Genomic DNA, 15,116 nt, shown 5'->3' with positions numbered 1-15,116 from the left:
TGACCTGGGAGAATTACAATGATGATCCAAGATTGGGCGTTTGATTGATGATGGATCAAAAGATTAAGAGAGTATATAACAAAGTAACACAGACTGCCATAACGAAGTACCACAGACTGGGTGGCTTGCACAACAGAAGTTTATTTTCTCACAGCTCTGAAGGCTAGAAGTCCAGTATCAAGGTGCTGGCAGTGTTGGTTTCTTCTGAAGATCATGAGGGAAGGATCTGCTCTAAGCCTCTCACTTTGGCTTATAGATAGATGGCTGTCTTCTCCCTGACTTTACACAGTCTTCCATCTGTACTTGTCTGTGTCCAAGTTTCCTTTTTTTAGAGGGACACATCCTATTGGATTAGGACCCACTTAATGACCATACTTTAACTTAATTACCTTTAGATAGGTTTAAAGAGCCTATCTCCAAGTGTAGTCACATTCTGAGATACTGGGGGTTAGAATTTCAACATATGAACTTGGTGTGGGAGGAGGGGGATGGAGACATAATGTATCTCATAACAGGTGCAAGAGAGTGGAAGGACTCTCTATGTGGACCTGAAATCTTCTAGAATGATAGCAGGAGTTGGGGCTGAAAACCAGTCCTCTGATTTTTCTTCCTTCTGACCCTAAATATGGTCATTCTCCAAAGTTCAGTCCTTTGTCCTCTGCTTGTCTCACTCTGCTCTTTCCCAGAGTGGTCTGATTATGGTGGTGACTAATTTGTCAAATCTTACTCAACTATAGACTTAAAAGAAGTTAATCTTACTGTTTATAAATTATAACTCAGTAAACATAACAATTTTAAAAAAGTGACTATAAACATTTAATTATTGATATGGAAGAAAAATTTGAAAACCACCTTCTCTCCTAGAATGCATAGGAAAAAACCAAAGAGATGAAATCAATAAGATTTAAAGAAGTGATAAATACAAGAGTCAGAAGACTGAGAAACAACCTTTGATTAATTAATATAATCAAAGAAAATGACCAGAATAAATAATGAAAAATATAATAGAAAATGTTCAGGAGTTTTCATTAGTCTGCAAGTGAAAGAGTGCATTGGGTTCAAGACAGCAGCAATTAAAAGAGACTATCTACTAAAAATATCCTAAAGAATTCTTTTTCAATTTCAAGAATTAAAAAAGATGTCTTGCAAGTATTTTTTTTTCCACCGTAAAACCCCCTACAGCCTACAAAGGGACAAAAAAAATCAGTCAAAAACTTGTTTGTTAAACTAAATGCCTGAACGTAATTATGCAATATCTACAAAGATTTGAGGGAAAGGATTGGGACTCAGTAATTTTCTAGATCTCATATATATTATTAATTTATGCAAGAAAAAAATGTCAAATTTTATTTCTTGGGAATACATCTTCCTTAAAATGTTCCTACAGACATAAATCCAGCTGACAGGGTAAAAAAATGAAGGTTTCAAGAATGGACAATTCATGGTGTAAAAGTATTCTCTTGAGACTAAAGACAGTTAGGACTTAATAATTATAAATATGGTGTACTAGTCCACTTTTTGTTGCATAACCACTACAAAATTTTAGTTGCATAAAACAATAAGCTTGATTGGCTAATGTGGCTCAACTTCAGGCTACAATAACTGTCTGCACATAGTACATACTCAGTAAATACTTGTTGAGTGAGTTAAAGATATTAATAACTAGACCAAATGTCTAAGCATACAGATAACCAGAAATAAATTTTAAAATAAGCTGAGTATCTTCAAAATGATACATGCTATGGAAGAACAACATGAACCAGAGTTTACAAATCTCAGGAAAGAGGTGACATACCTCAAGAAAGGAAGAGAAGTAAAAGAAAAAAAAATATTAGAAAGGTAGATTAAACTGGTTGTAACACATAGATAAACAAACATAACAGATAATGCCTTAAGAGAAATAGAGGGTGAAAAGGATTAAAAATATTAAAACTAAAAATATAAAGTCAAATATATTTCAAGAGAAAATAATATATATTGAAGATAAAGAAGATCCAACATAATTATAATTGAAGTCACTACAGAAGGAAACCAAAGCAAAGGTGTGGGAGAAATAACTAAAAACTATAATTCAAAAAACATTTCCTGAAAATTACAAGGATTTGAAACTATGTATTGAAAGAGTACATCATTTACCTAAGAATATCAACCCAGATGGCCAACACCAAGACGTATTCTAGTAAAATTTAGACTTTAAAGAAAAATTTTAAATATTCCTTGAACATTTAGACAGAAGCAAGCAAGTGACCTATAAGGGAAAGAAAATTATATTATAGACACACTTTTAACAGCAAGTCTTCATGCCAGAAGAAAATGGAATATTGTATTTAGGATGCTCATGGAAATAAAATGAGACCCAAGAATTTTATATTCAGCAAAAGTGCCTTTCAAATACAAAGACACAGATAAGCTATCAACGTCATGCCAGAACTCTGTGGATATTGTTCTCTTGAGCACTCCTGAAGAATCTATTAGAAAATGAGCTTCATAAAACCAAAATGCCAATAGAGACAATGAAGTGAGGACAGATATCAAGCACTAACTACATAGTTATTTATAGAACAAAGACAATATGAAGTTTCAAAGGCAAAGAGTATAGTATTTAATGGCTGTATGATCTGTCAATGCATACCTCTTAAAATGGGGAGAGAATGGTAGGAACATATGAAAAAAACTACTTCTTTAGCTTTTTAGTAATTGTATTGCAGTAAGTGTATTAGTATTAGACTGTTATGTGTATATTATTGGATAAAGCAAATGAATAACTCTATCATTTCCTGTTTCCTTGAGAACCAGAATCCTCAAGTAGAAGAAAGGAGATAAATGTGTTAGACAGGGGTTAGAGTACAAATCCTAGAGTGCAGAGTGGTCCTTTATTTGAACTGAAAATATCTGTAGGAACTTATGAGGTTTGATACACACTATATATATATAAATGCATTGTATGTGGGTTTCCAATTTGTGTTCACTGGAAAGGCCTAGGAACTGATTAGGCTAATACATATCCCTACCTCCAAGACTGTGGTCTTGAAATATCATTTACCACTAAAGGAAACCAGGACTTTTTGGAAAAGGGACAGATTCCAATCTGGGACAGGAAATGTACAGAATTAGCCTGGAATGTCTTCCTATACCAAAAAACAAGGAAATTATCAAAGACCACTAACATCATGTCGAAAAGATTTAAGAGTCAACTTGAAGAGGTTCCTACTACAGGCCAAAGATGGTGCAATTTGAACTTCAATAAGATATAAAAATTGCAGTTATTTGAAAGCCATTAAATATGTTTAAATCTATGAGTTTTTTCTGATATTAAAAAATACTGGTTATCTTTAGAGAATGAAAGGAGACAGTTATCATGAAAACTAAAAAGTATGGGAAAAGAATCATGCTTTTATCCTGCCTTTTCTCTATAAAGGGCTCTACTAAGTAATCAAATAATGATTGAAGGAAAGTGTCTCTTTATAAAAGTATTCGAACTAGTAAATGAGAAAGAAATGATAAAATTGAATCACTGCATAAGCCTGGCCAAAATTTCCGACCTACAAAATCATAAGATATAATAAAATGGCTAACCACTAAATTTGGGGGTGGGTTTGTTATGCAGTAATAGATAACTGGAACATATCCAAGCATTTTCCTACATTTTTGTCTCAAATGTACTGATTCTCTCAGTTAGAACTAAAAGGTTCCTTATTTTCCCTTCTTAAAATACCAAGATTCAGAAACTGTCTAGAAATCATAGGCTTATTTCTTATTCACCTCAAGTTTGGAGTAGCTGAGTCCAAAAGTCAACATTTGATAGATTTTGTTTACATGTTGTCACGTTTTCTCTCTGCCTTCTTTGCCAGAAGAATTATTTCCCACAGTAGTATATAATTCTTCTTTCTCAGTAATGTAAATGAGATTAAAGGCACCTCTTCTTTAGAAATACATACTTAGTCATCGAAAGGCATTATCATTTGTAATTTGTATTAAAATGCTTTTTTATGATTCAACATGGTAGTTAAGATAAAGTTCCTAGAATACAGACCATAAAATAAAATTTTGTCAGCAGGACTACTCAAATGTGGTGACTAAGATGTCGGAAATAAATTATTGCTTCAGGGGTCCCTATGGGAATAGAATTCACCTTTTATATTGTTTTGTCTTTTTGTTGTTGTTGTTTACTTTGGTCGTACTGTGTGGCACGCAGGATCTTAGTTCCCGACCAGGGATAGAACCTGCGCCCCCTGCAGTGGAAGCGCGGAGTCTTAACCACTGGACCACCAGGGAAGTCCCAGAATTCACCTTTTAAGTTAAAATAAATATTTATGTAGGGCTGCTGTGATGGTTAATTTTATGTGTCAGTTTGACTGGGCTAAAGATGCTCAGATAGCTGGTAAAACATTATTTCTGGGTGTGTCTGTGAGGGTCTTTCTGGAAGAAATTAGCATTTGAATTGGTAGACTGAGTAATGAAGATTGCCCTCGGCAATCATCCAATCCATTGAAGGTCTGCACCGAACAAAATGGTGGAAGAAAGGCCAATTCACTGTATGCTTGAACTAGGACATCCATCTTTTCTTTCTTTCGCACCTGTTCTCAGGCCTTCAGACTTGGGTCTCAGACTGGAACCACACCCCCGGCTTTCCTGGACTTCCAGCTTGCAGAGGGACTTCTCAGCCTCCAAAATCGAGTGAGTCAATCTCTCATAGTAAATCTTTTCCTGTATACTTATATGTATATCCTATCGTTTCTGTTTCTCCATAGAACCCTGACTAATACAGCTGCCAAAATCCTGTTAATTACTTGCTAGTTTTGAAATGGGCTCAGTGAAAATGTTTGCTAGAATCTTCAAATTTCTTCATTAAATAGGAGGAAAGGCTTTGTCGGAATTTTCTTTTTTTCTTTTTGCTTTATATTTACCAAAATAAAACTATGAAGCAATTTGAGGAAGGAGCAACCCTTCCAAATTTGAATTGAATTGAATAAGAAACCAAACAAAATAATAAACAGCAACAGAGATTAAAAATGGGATTTGCAAACCTGATATCTTAAAAACGTAAACCACACCTGGTTGGTAATGGAAACTTGTGTAAATTAATCTTATCTCCCACACGCAAATATGAAATGGAAAAGACAAGATGCCAAGTCATAAAACTAAATATATTTTTCTTCCTTGGTAACAGGAAAATAAGACAAATATTACCAATTTGTAAGCAAATACTTCTTTTCCTAGATTAATTATTCTTAATTTGGGGAGGTGAAGGGGATGGTAATGAACCTCTTTTGAGAATCTGACTTTTAAAAAACTATGGAATGCCTTCCAGAAAGCTGCATATGCACATGATGGATTGTACATAATTTCAGGAGGTTCATGGACACCCTAGTACTCTGTGGTCTTCACATTAGGAAATTCTGTCAAAGAGGTCCTCAATCCTAATAACTCTGGAGGAATCCATGGTGATACCATCCCTGTATGTGCCTTTTAGAACATAAAACCTCTAGTAACTGCCATTACCAATTTAGGGGATTAAAAATATTGAGCATTTTTCATCTTTTTGATAATTACCTGCTATATTTTGTTAACTATCATAATTGTTTTTCTGGAAAAAGGTAGGATTTAAATTCTAAATAAAGTACATAATGCTTGCTTTTCAGTAACTTCCCATTAAGGAGCAAAGCTCATGTTGTAACTTTTCCTTACTTGATTATTTTCATCCTAATTTCTTCCTCTTCTTTTTTCTACTTATGCATGTCTTACAACTGTCAGGATACTCTCAACTGGAAATTGAGTTCACACACACATACACACAAGACCTTACTTTTTCTGCCAGTGTCCTTGCAATTCAGTTTCTTCACAACACTCTGTAATCACTGTTTTGTTGTTGTCCATACCCACAATGTCAGGATGGTGCTTGATACTTTGAATCATTCAACTCACACATCCAAGTCCAAATTTTACCATATTTGTACTTGCAGCATCTCATTTTCTTTGTAGCAGTTCTTACCTTGAAATTATCCTTTTATATCTGGCACTCTGCAGATGTCATGTCTCACAGTGTATTTAAGTCATACCAGATCACTGTAATCAATCCTGTACGTATATTTTTTTCTTCTTGAATTGGTCTTTACAAAGAGATTCCAAAAAAAAAAAAAAGTTCTTTCCTTCAGCCATTTCAAATTCAATAAACATTAAACATAATTCAAAATTCTTCTTACTGCCACATCTACTTGGACTTAGTCAAAACAGAGTTCTGGGAATAGATTACATGTTAATGTTTTACATTTTTGGGCAGTGTATGTTGTCTGTGGACTGTTCCTACTTAGGTATTTGATAATATTATAAATGCCTTACATCATACATATCTGTATTCTTGAAAGTAGAAACTTTACTGAACCAAATGGGCTTCAATAAATAGTCATGGATGATAGATTTATAGTCAGCTATAATGGGAAAGATGAACTCTTCATAAGAAAGTAATAAAAATTACAAAGTCATTGTGAAACTAAAGACGCCTGGGTTCAAATCCCATCTCTTTTGTTTACTAGCGGTGTGATATTCTCTCAATTTCCTTATCTGTTATATAGGGAAAATACTACCCACACCAGAGGATTTCTGTGGATTAAATTTGAAATAATCCATGCTTAGGGCAGGAGCTGGCCAATAGTTAATACCAAGTAAATATTTATTATTTTTAGAGTGGAATTCATCTTACCTAATGGCTTAGGCTTCCAGTAAGCAAATTATGTGAAAGATAACTTTTAATTAAAATTATCCTTATAAATTCTATAAATCAGTCATAAATTATAGTGTACATAGATTTGTATATACTACATAACTCCCAGTAATTTATTTAATTAATCATTATTGTGTGCCTACTCTGTACCAAAGGACTATGAGAGGTGCTAGGAAATATAAGAATGAACAAGACTGATGTGATTCTTATATTTTTTCAGATAGCTTAAAGTCTGTCAGTGAGATAATTAACCATAAATTACAAAGTAGTATAATATATGCTATGATAGTGAAAGTAAAGTATACAGTGCTAGAGGGGCTCTTATGATTTGTTGGAGAAAGCTAGGGAGAAAGTGACAGCTGAGTCCTGAAGGATGAGTACAAATAAACCAGTAAAGGAGATAAAGTGGTGACAAGGAGGGAAAAGGCTGAAGTCCTTTAGAGGTCATATAAGGGAGTATGTACTTAATCCCCAGGGCAGAGGAAAGGATCAAAGGTTTTTAAGCAGTTACAGTTAAGAAAGTTGACTCTGGTGTTTATAAACATTGAGCTGGAGTGCAGCAAGAATGAAGGCCTATCTTTACAAAAGAATGACAGCTAATAAATGTAGAGGAACGATAAAATTGTTAAACCACTACTTTGCAGGCTTAAAATAATAATGTAGGCAAGAATCATTAATGGATGATGGCAAAATGAATGGGTGAAAGGTTGGTGAGGAATAGGATAGTCACAAGGTATTCAAGTTTTCATCCCACAGGTGATTTGCTAATTACACAGGGAAATTTGTATCCTTACAATGCAGAGATCTGGTGAACTTGACATTATGTGCCTCTTGATGTAATGCAATAAGAAGTTGTCATGGGCTGGTGAATTGTGTCTCCCCAAAATTCATACGTTGCCATCCTAACCACTAGTATCTCAGAATGTTACTATATTTGGAGATAGGAACTTTAAAGACGTAATTAAGATAAAATGAAGTCATATGGGTGGACCCTAGACCAAGGAAGTGTTGGTGGAGGTGGAGAAAACAGGATGGATTTTGAAACAAAATTATAAAATATAATTGGCAGGATTTGTTGATAGTTGGAGATGTAGTGGGCGTTGGTGGTGGCATGGGGAGGAGAATTCTGGGATAAACAATGACATCGATGTTGGTTCCCCTGAGATAGGGAACAAAGGAGAAGGAACTAGTCTGGGGGAAATGATGACATCAACTTTGGATAATGACAGCCATCGATCAGAATTCCTGGACCCACAAAGCCGTCATGATAACCACATCATGGTGCAGACCTGCTTGAGAGGCCACTCATTTTTCCCTAGATGACATTTTAATGTAGTTCATAATTAATTATAAAATCAAGAACTATGCCAGGCACTTACAATTACATTATACATTACAATCATCACATAGTCCAATTAAATAATTATTTGGTGTATTTTTTCTTTGAGCCTTAGTTCCTCACTGTAAAACAGGGATAATACTTAGTCATGTTAAAACAAACGTGAGGAAGCAGAAATTGTGTTGTATCCCAGGTGCCTACTATAATGCTCATGTTTATAATAAATGCTTAATAAATATATGTCAAATTGAACACATCTCTGAAATTTCCCAATGTTCACTCCTCATTCTACCAGTGGACAAGCTTGTGCTATGACCAGTTACAATAAAGTTATTGGTTTTTTCATGCTGTAAGTAAGAATTCAGGATAAAAATTGTAGAATATATTAAGATAGATCAATTAATTTAATCTTGATTACATTCATGAAGATGTTATTTTTGCATCTTATACATGAAGAATTTGGGAAAGATTAAATGGCAGTGACCTAGACCATCTTTGCTGGTAGGAGGCAGAACTAAGACTGGAAAACAGACATGGGCTGTTTTCTACTGCCCCACAGGTGCCGTAGAAAATGCTAAGTTAAAAATCTGAGCAAGAATAAATGAAACAACTGTGAATTTTATGTGATCCTAGACATTGCCCCAGCTCATGGATAATGACACTCTACACAGGTTTCATGTTTCACTTTTAATTTTAGGTTTGTGCCTTTTCTGAGCAGAGAACTTCATGAGGGGTGAGATGGCCGCTATGTGCACACACCTGCATAGACACACACCACCTTTCACTGGTGATTGGAAGGAATAGACGTTTAAACTTATGTCCTAAGACAAAGTTAAACTTAAGTCCTTATAGAGGGAAAGAGAGGTTAGTAATCCATCACAACTCTAACTCAAAATCAGTTTAATCTGTTGTCAGTTACCACCATTTTAAAGGTATTTAAGGGTAACTCTCTAGATAGATAAATAATCTTAAAACACGTATAAAAGGATCAGAAATCTAATGTGATAAAATACAGCATAGACAAAATATTTTATAAGTTTTATAAGTTCAGAGTTTGGCTCCATTTGAAAGTTGTATAGCACACCTGGTTTCTCCTCTTAATATCAATATACGATACTTCTGAGACTGATTGGAAAAGCATTTTTGAGTTAGTGTACTAGGAAGGATTACTTTATTTTTATGATTTGTGAATGACTTGCACTATATTAGAATCAATAGCAAAGTTGTCTTTGAATGACAGAATTGACCAGTCAGTTTTCTCTTTAGGCAAATTAGATAGAATAACTTAAGGAATTCCTAGAAGTGCCTCTGTTCAGAAATCTAATTGTCTTACCTAAAATGCCCACCATTCAAATTTTATTTGTGCTAAGCATTGGCCTGGTTTAAGATGGTGCTTAAAAAAAGTAAGTACCCCTAGAAAGGAAATTAAATCTCAGGTAAATGCGTTATTGTGTTTGTCATTCATTCATGTTCACTCTCTTATTCCTGTATCATTTTTTAGAATGCATGTTTATTGAGGTATAATTTACATACAGTGAAATTCACTCCTTTCAGGTGTATTGTTTGATGAGTTTTGACAAATATATGTGGTCATATAACCACCGCCACCACTAAGATATACATTTTCATCACCCCCCCAGAAGTTCCCTCTTGTCTTCCTGTTATCAGTCTTCACCCTCCTTCCCCAGGCCCTGCCAGCCACTGACTTAATTTCTCTCTCAATAATTTTATGTTTTATAAGCTACTTACAATACCTGGCGCTAGGGATACAGAGGCAGTAAGATCTAGTCCCTGCAGCAAAAGATCTTGTCAAGTGGTGGAGACAGGCTTGTCAACAGAATATTACCACAGGGTGAATGTATTACAAATATACAAATGACATAGTTTGGTAGCACAGAAGACATACAACTAACTTTGTGGATATTGGAAAATGCTACATTAAGGAGATGGTAACTGAGTTGGGTCCTGAAAGGATGCGTTGGAATAGGGCAAACAAAGGAGATGGGATAAGACTTCATGACTGGAAGCAATAGCTGCACGTAGGCACTAAATGATGCACATTTCTGTGTCTTCTGAAAAGGGGATGAAGGTAAGTGTGGCTGACAAAGATCTGTTCAAGGTGTGCATAAGGGTCAACATTCTACTCCTCCTGCTTCTGCACCCCAGCTTTAGGCATCCCTTTCCTGGATGCCTGCGTTAATGAAATAATCTATCATTAACACTTTGTCAGTGGTTGTTTCTGCCATATGTTGTTAAAGTTTAAATTTGACTTTAAATTACATAGTGAAAGCCTTGAGTTTGAATCATCAGCAAACCAGTAAGGAGGTTAACTGAATTTGCAGCGTTTGAGTTTGAGACAGTTTTTGTATTGGAGAACATTTCTTGCTTTTATAAAAAATCATACCTAAAGACCACTTTTATGTAACAACAAGAAGTCTTAACTTGGTGTCAATTTATTCTTCCTGTCTTCCTTTCCCCCACTTATTTCCTGTTTTAGTTAGGAATGCTTTTGCTGTAAGAAGCAGAAAAACTAACATGGCTTCAATCATAAGGCCATTTATTGTTTTCCTTACAAGAAGTCTACTAGTTGTTGGTCTCAGAAGTGGTCAAAATATCGTCAAGGACCCAGATTTTCCTAAATTCTTCTCCAACATTCTTAGGATTTCATCCACATATTATCATCTTATGGTTGTTTGTCAGAGGGCTGCACAATTCCAAACACCACATCCACATTTACAGCAAGAAGAGAAGGGGCAGTGCAGTGAGCTGTCTTTTTCACTTATCTCCTTATTAGAAAGCCACTCAGAAGATTGCACTGATCAGTTCATTGAACAGAACTGGGTCACACGTCTACCCTTAGATCAAAGGGAGGCCTGGAAAATGAGAATCTGGTTTTCCTAGCTCTGTAGTAGAAAGTGACAAAGAAAAGGGGGATGGGGGGATTAGAAACGCTTTAATATTGCCAATCAACAGTATTTGCCACGCGTCCCAACAGTCTTTTGATTCCTACTTAGTATAGGAAATTACTACCCTTAAATTCAAGAATTTTGGGTGTTCTGTCTGCAATATCTCTTCTGCGCCCATATCTTCCTATCAAACTCATCAGATTCTTCAACACCATTTCAGATGCCACACTTATTAGCCTCAGTTGGATAATATCCCTCACATCTTTAATTCCTCCTCCTGTTTTATTTATTTATTTATTTAAAATTATTTATTTATTTATTTGGCTCCGCTGGGTCTTAGTTGAGGCACATGGGATCTAGTTCCCTGAGCAGGGATCAAACCCCGGCCCCCTGCATTGGGAGCACGGAGTCTTACCCACTGGACCCCCAGGGAAGTCCCTCCTCCTCCTACTTTAACCCCACAACCTGGTCTGCCAGTCTCCAATCCATTCTGCAGAAATATCACATCAGCTTTACACACTTATGTGGCTCTCCGTTGCTACAGGAAATGGTACAACATCTTTAACATGGTTCATAAGATTCTGTGTTCTGGCCCTTGACCTTTGAGTTCCTCTCCAGTCTCATCTTCAGCCATGACCCTCCTACCCTCACTGCAGTCATCCTGAACTTTCAGTTCCTCCTATGCACCGTTCTCCCTCTCCGTTCCTAGCCTTTACACAAACTGTTCTCTTGCCCTAAAAAACTGTTCCATGTCATTTAGCTGACTGACTTTCATGCCCTCCCTCAATCATTCTCAGTGTTCTTAGATCACACAGTGATTCCCCATCAGATGTCATTATCACACTGTATTATAATTGCTTATATAATTCTCTCACTGCTCATAGATTCTAAGCTGCATGTCAGAGCCTATTGAAGCGTTCTTCGAAATAGGTGCTCAGTAAATATTTTGGGAACAAAGGAATGAATGACTTGAGCTCAGACTGAAACTCACCAAGTTTAATTGGATTAAATGAGAAATAGTTAAGAAATACATAAATGTACTTTTAACAATTTGATATACAAACACTTTTAATATTGCACTTAGGGTTGAGTTCTGGGATTAAATTATAGGGGGAAAATAGGTGTCAAAATGTAATTGGGTAAATGTGAGCTTTTAGTGAAAATTCTGGGAAAGGTGTGTTAACAGCATAATCCCAAATCTATTTTTGCCATATTCAGCCTACATAAGTGAAGCTATTTAAGTGTACTTATTTACTTGATGAAGGATTTCAAAAGTGAAGGGAAAAAATCATTATTCCAGCAATGATTTGTCATTACAGGTCTGAACTGCCAGAGGCACCAAGTCACCCAAAATCTATATAGCGTGAGTCACAAACCGAACAGGTCTTACTGTGTCTAAATTCCAGTTCCTAATCATGCAGTTAACTGTGAATGTGACAACATTTTGAGATAAAAGAACTGATTCTGCAAGGGACATTTCATCTCACCCATTTCTGTAACTTAGGAAAGAGAGTCATAGAATATAAAGGTACGTTAAAATAACAAAATAATTCACAATTAATATGTATTTATATCTAAAGAAGCTCTAAGCAATAAAAAAATTTAGAATCGTTTTAAAATTTATTTTATTTATTTATTTTTGGCTGCGTTGGGTCTTCGTTGCTGCGCACGGGCTTTCTCTAGTTGTGGCGAGCAGGGACTACTCTTCGTTGTGGCATGTGGGCTTCTCATTGCGGTGGCTTCTCTTGGTTTGGAGCACAGGCTCTTGGCACACAGGCTTCAATAGTTGTGGCACGCAGGCTCGGTAGTTGCGGCTTGGGGGCTCTAGAGCGCAGGCTCAGTAGTTGTGGCCTACAGGCTTAGTTGCTCCACGGCATGTGGGATCTTCCTCGACCAGGGCTCGAACCCGTGTCCCCTCCATTGGCAGGCGGATTCTTAACTGCTGCGCCACCAGGGAAGTCCCTAGGATAATTTTTAAAATAATTTTCTCCTCAAAGCATTTTATATTCCCTATAAGATAAGGAGCAACTGGGCCTATGGATGGATTGGGTTGTGGTGCATGATAAGTGCACAAATATTTGACTGGATTGATTGGCTCAAATGGGTATAAGGAAATCTAGTTTCTAATCCCAGCTTGGGCTTCATGAAAGTAGGTAAATCACTTAACACTAGACTAATAGATATGTAAATTGTGTGGTATATTAGAAAGTGATCATTGCTTTTGGAAAGAAAAGGGTAAAGCAAGATTGAGAAGATCAGGAGTAGGGGTGGGTGTTTCAGTGAGTGCATATGCTTGGCATATATGAGCCTTCAGTAAAATACTGTCTACCATTATTATGACTTTGGTTCTTATCTGGAAATGAAAACATTAAGTTGAGTGATTCCTAGTGCTTGAAAAAATATTTGTGTTCCATTTCAGGATTTTGTGGCTAACGGGCTCTGTTGCAGACTTCTAAGTTTTGTAAAGTTATTGTACTTCTATTTGTTGCTTAAGAATTTTTTGTGTTTGTCTTCCTTGTGATTTCTATAAAACAGTATGGCTTTAATAATGTAGGGATTATTTTTAAAATACACTGATTTGTTTAAAACAAACTCAAAATTAAAATTTTAGTGCATTTAAGAAAAAATATGTAACAGTATGAGATAGTAGTTTTTTTGTCAGGTCAGTTTCCTTTGAATCTTATCTTTTTGGTCATTGATTCATGATTGTTTTAAGTTTTTCAACAAATACTGGCACAGAGCCTCATTCTAACAAATTCCTGTTTGAAGTTGACATAGTTATCATTATTGTCTTAGAAACAAACATTTGCAGCACATATGTTAGGACCTGTCCCCAAAGACTGTTGAACGTCATTAAAAGTAGGTGTTCTGCATTGCTGTAAATCGTAAGCTAGAATCCATATGTCAGTCCCAGATGAGTTTCTACCTGAATATTAATTTTTAAAAAAATGAAATAAGGAAGAAAAAAAGAGACATCCTTAAATGTTTAAACCCGCTTAACCATCTATAGTAGAGGACTTGAGAAAGAGTGATATATAGCAATCTTACTTGTTTCTATAGCAATCTTACTATTCCTTTGCTTGCACAAGTATCTAGATTCCAGCCAAGGAAAATGTACAATAGTTCAAAATACCCTAATGTTCTAATAATCTTCCACTCTTCATCCTCTTCTATTTATTTTAGCTGGTATAAATTATACTTTTATGAGTTCCAGAAGCCTTGGTAGAAAATTTTCAATAACTTAAAATATATGTGTACTATTACCCACATAACAAATTATCCTCCAAACATAGTAGGTTAAAACTACCAACATTTACATTGTTTCTGAGGATCAGGAATCTGGAAGTGACTTAGCTAAATGATTCTGGCTCAGTATTTCTCATGAGAAAGCAATCAGGTTTTTATCTAAGGCTGTAGCCATTTCAAGACTCAAGTAGGACTGGAGGATCTACTTCCAAACTCACTGATGTGGTTATTTGCAGGCTTCAGGCCCTTACTAATGAGACTGGCCACGGTAGCTAGCGTCCCCAGAGCAAGTGATCCAAAAAGAGGGAGATGGAAGTGTCTTTTATAACCTCATATCATTCCTGTCATGCCATCACTTCTGCTGTATTCCATTGGTCCCACAGACTAATCCTAGTACAATGAGGGTGTGAGAACCAGGAGGCAGGGATCATTGGGGGTCTTCTTGAATCATCAGCTACATATATATATATATATATATATATATATATATATATATATATATATATATATATAGTTTATTAGTTAAATATATATATTTTTTAACCAATAGTTAAATCTACCCAGCTGACTGCCAGATTAGAGTCTAATGACTTCATTGTACCAAACATTTTTTTGGTGGCGTATTTAGGCAAACAATTACTTCCAGCCATTTTTACTGAGGGACCAGCTTTGAATTGGCTTTTCCTTTGCAGAAAGATTATAATACAACTTTGACACACTCATCATTAAATTACTAGAAAAAAACTTTAAAAAATAATCCTGAAGATGAGAAATAAAGGGATTTTATAATCTTCTAAAGAAATTATAAAGAAATTAAACAAACAAGAAGCTGAAATTAAAGAAATAGTAACAAAACACATTCGATAGGAAAAAAAATTCCAAATCTTTTCTTTGATGAGACCAT

The 15,116-nt window shown here is 35.5% G+C and overlaps 1 protein-coding gene across 1 annotated transcript in view; it reads left to right on the top strand.

The window, feature by feature from the left end:
* The window catches only part of LOC309628593 (uncharacterized protein), a 211,883-nt gene that overhangs the window by 3,585 nt on the left and 193,182 nt on the right, over positions 1-15,116 (top strand). Inside the window, exon 3 of the mRNA XM_082391820.1 lies at positions 4,588-4,677. Coding sequence (XP_082247946.1) covers positions 4,588-4,677 — 90 coding nt within the window. The remainder of the gene's footprint in view (positions 1-4,587; positions 4,678-15,116) is intronic.

This window comes from Balaenoptera borealis, assembly GCF_965194805.1.
Source record: "Balaenoptera borealis genome assembly, chromosome: 4".
Classification (NCBI taxonomy): domain Eukaryota; kingdom Metazoa; phylum Chordata; class Mammalia; order Artiodactyla; family Balaenopteridae; genus Balaenoptera; species Balaenoptera borealis.
The sequence above is the reverse complement of the archived record's forward strand: the minus strand, read 5'-3'. Positions and strand labels throughout refer to the sequence as shown.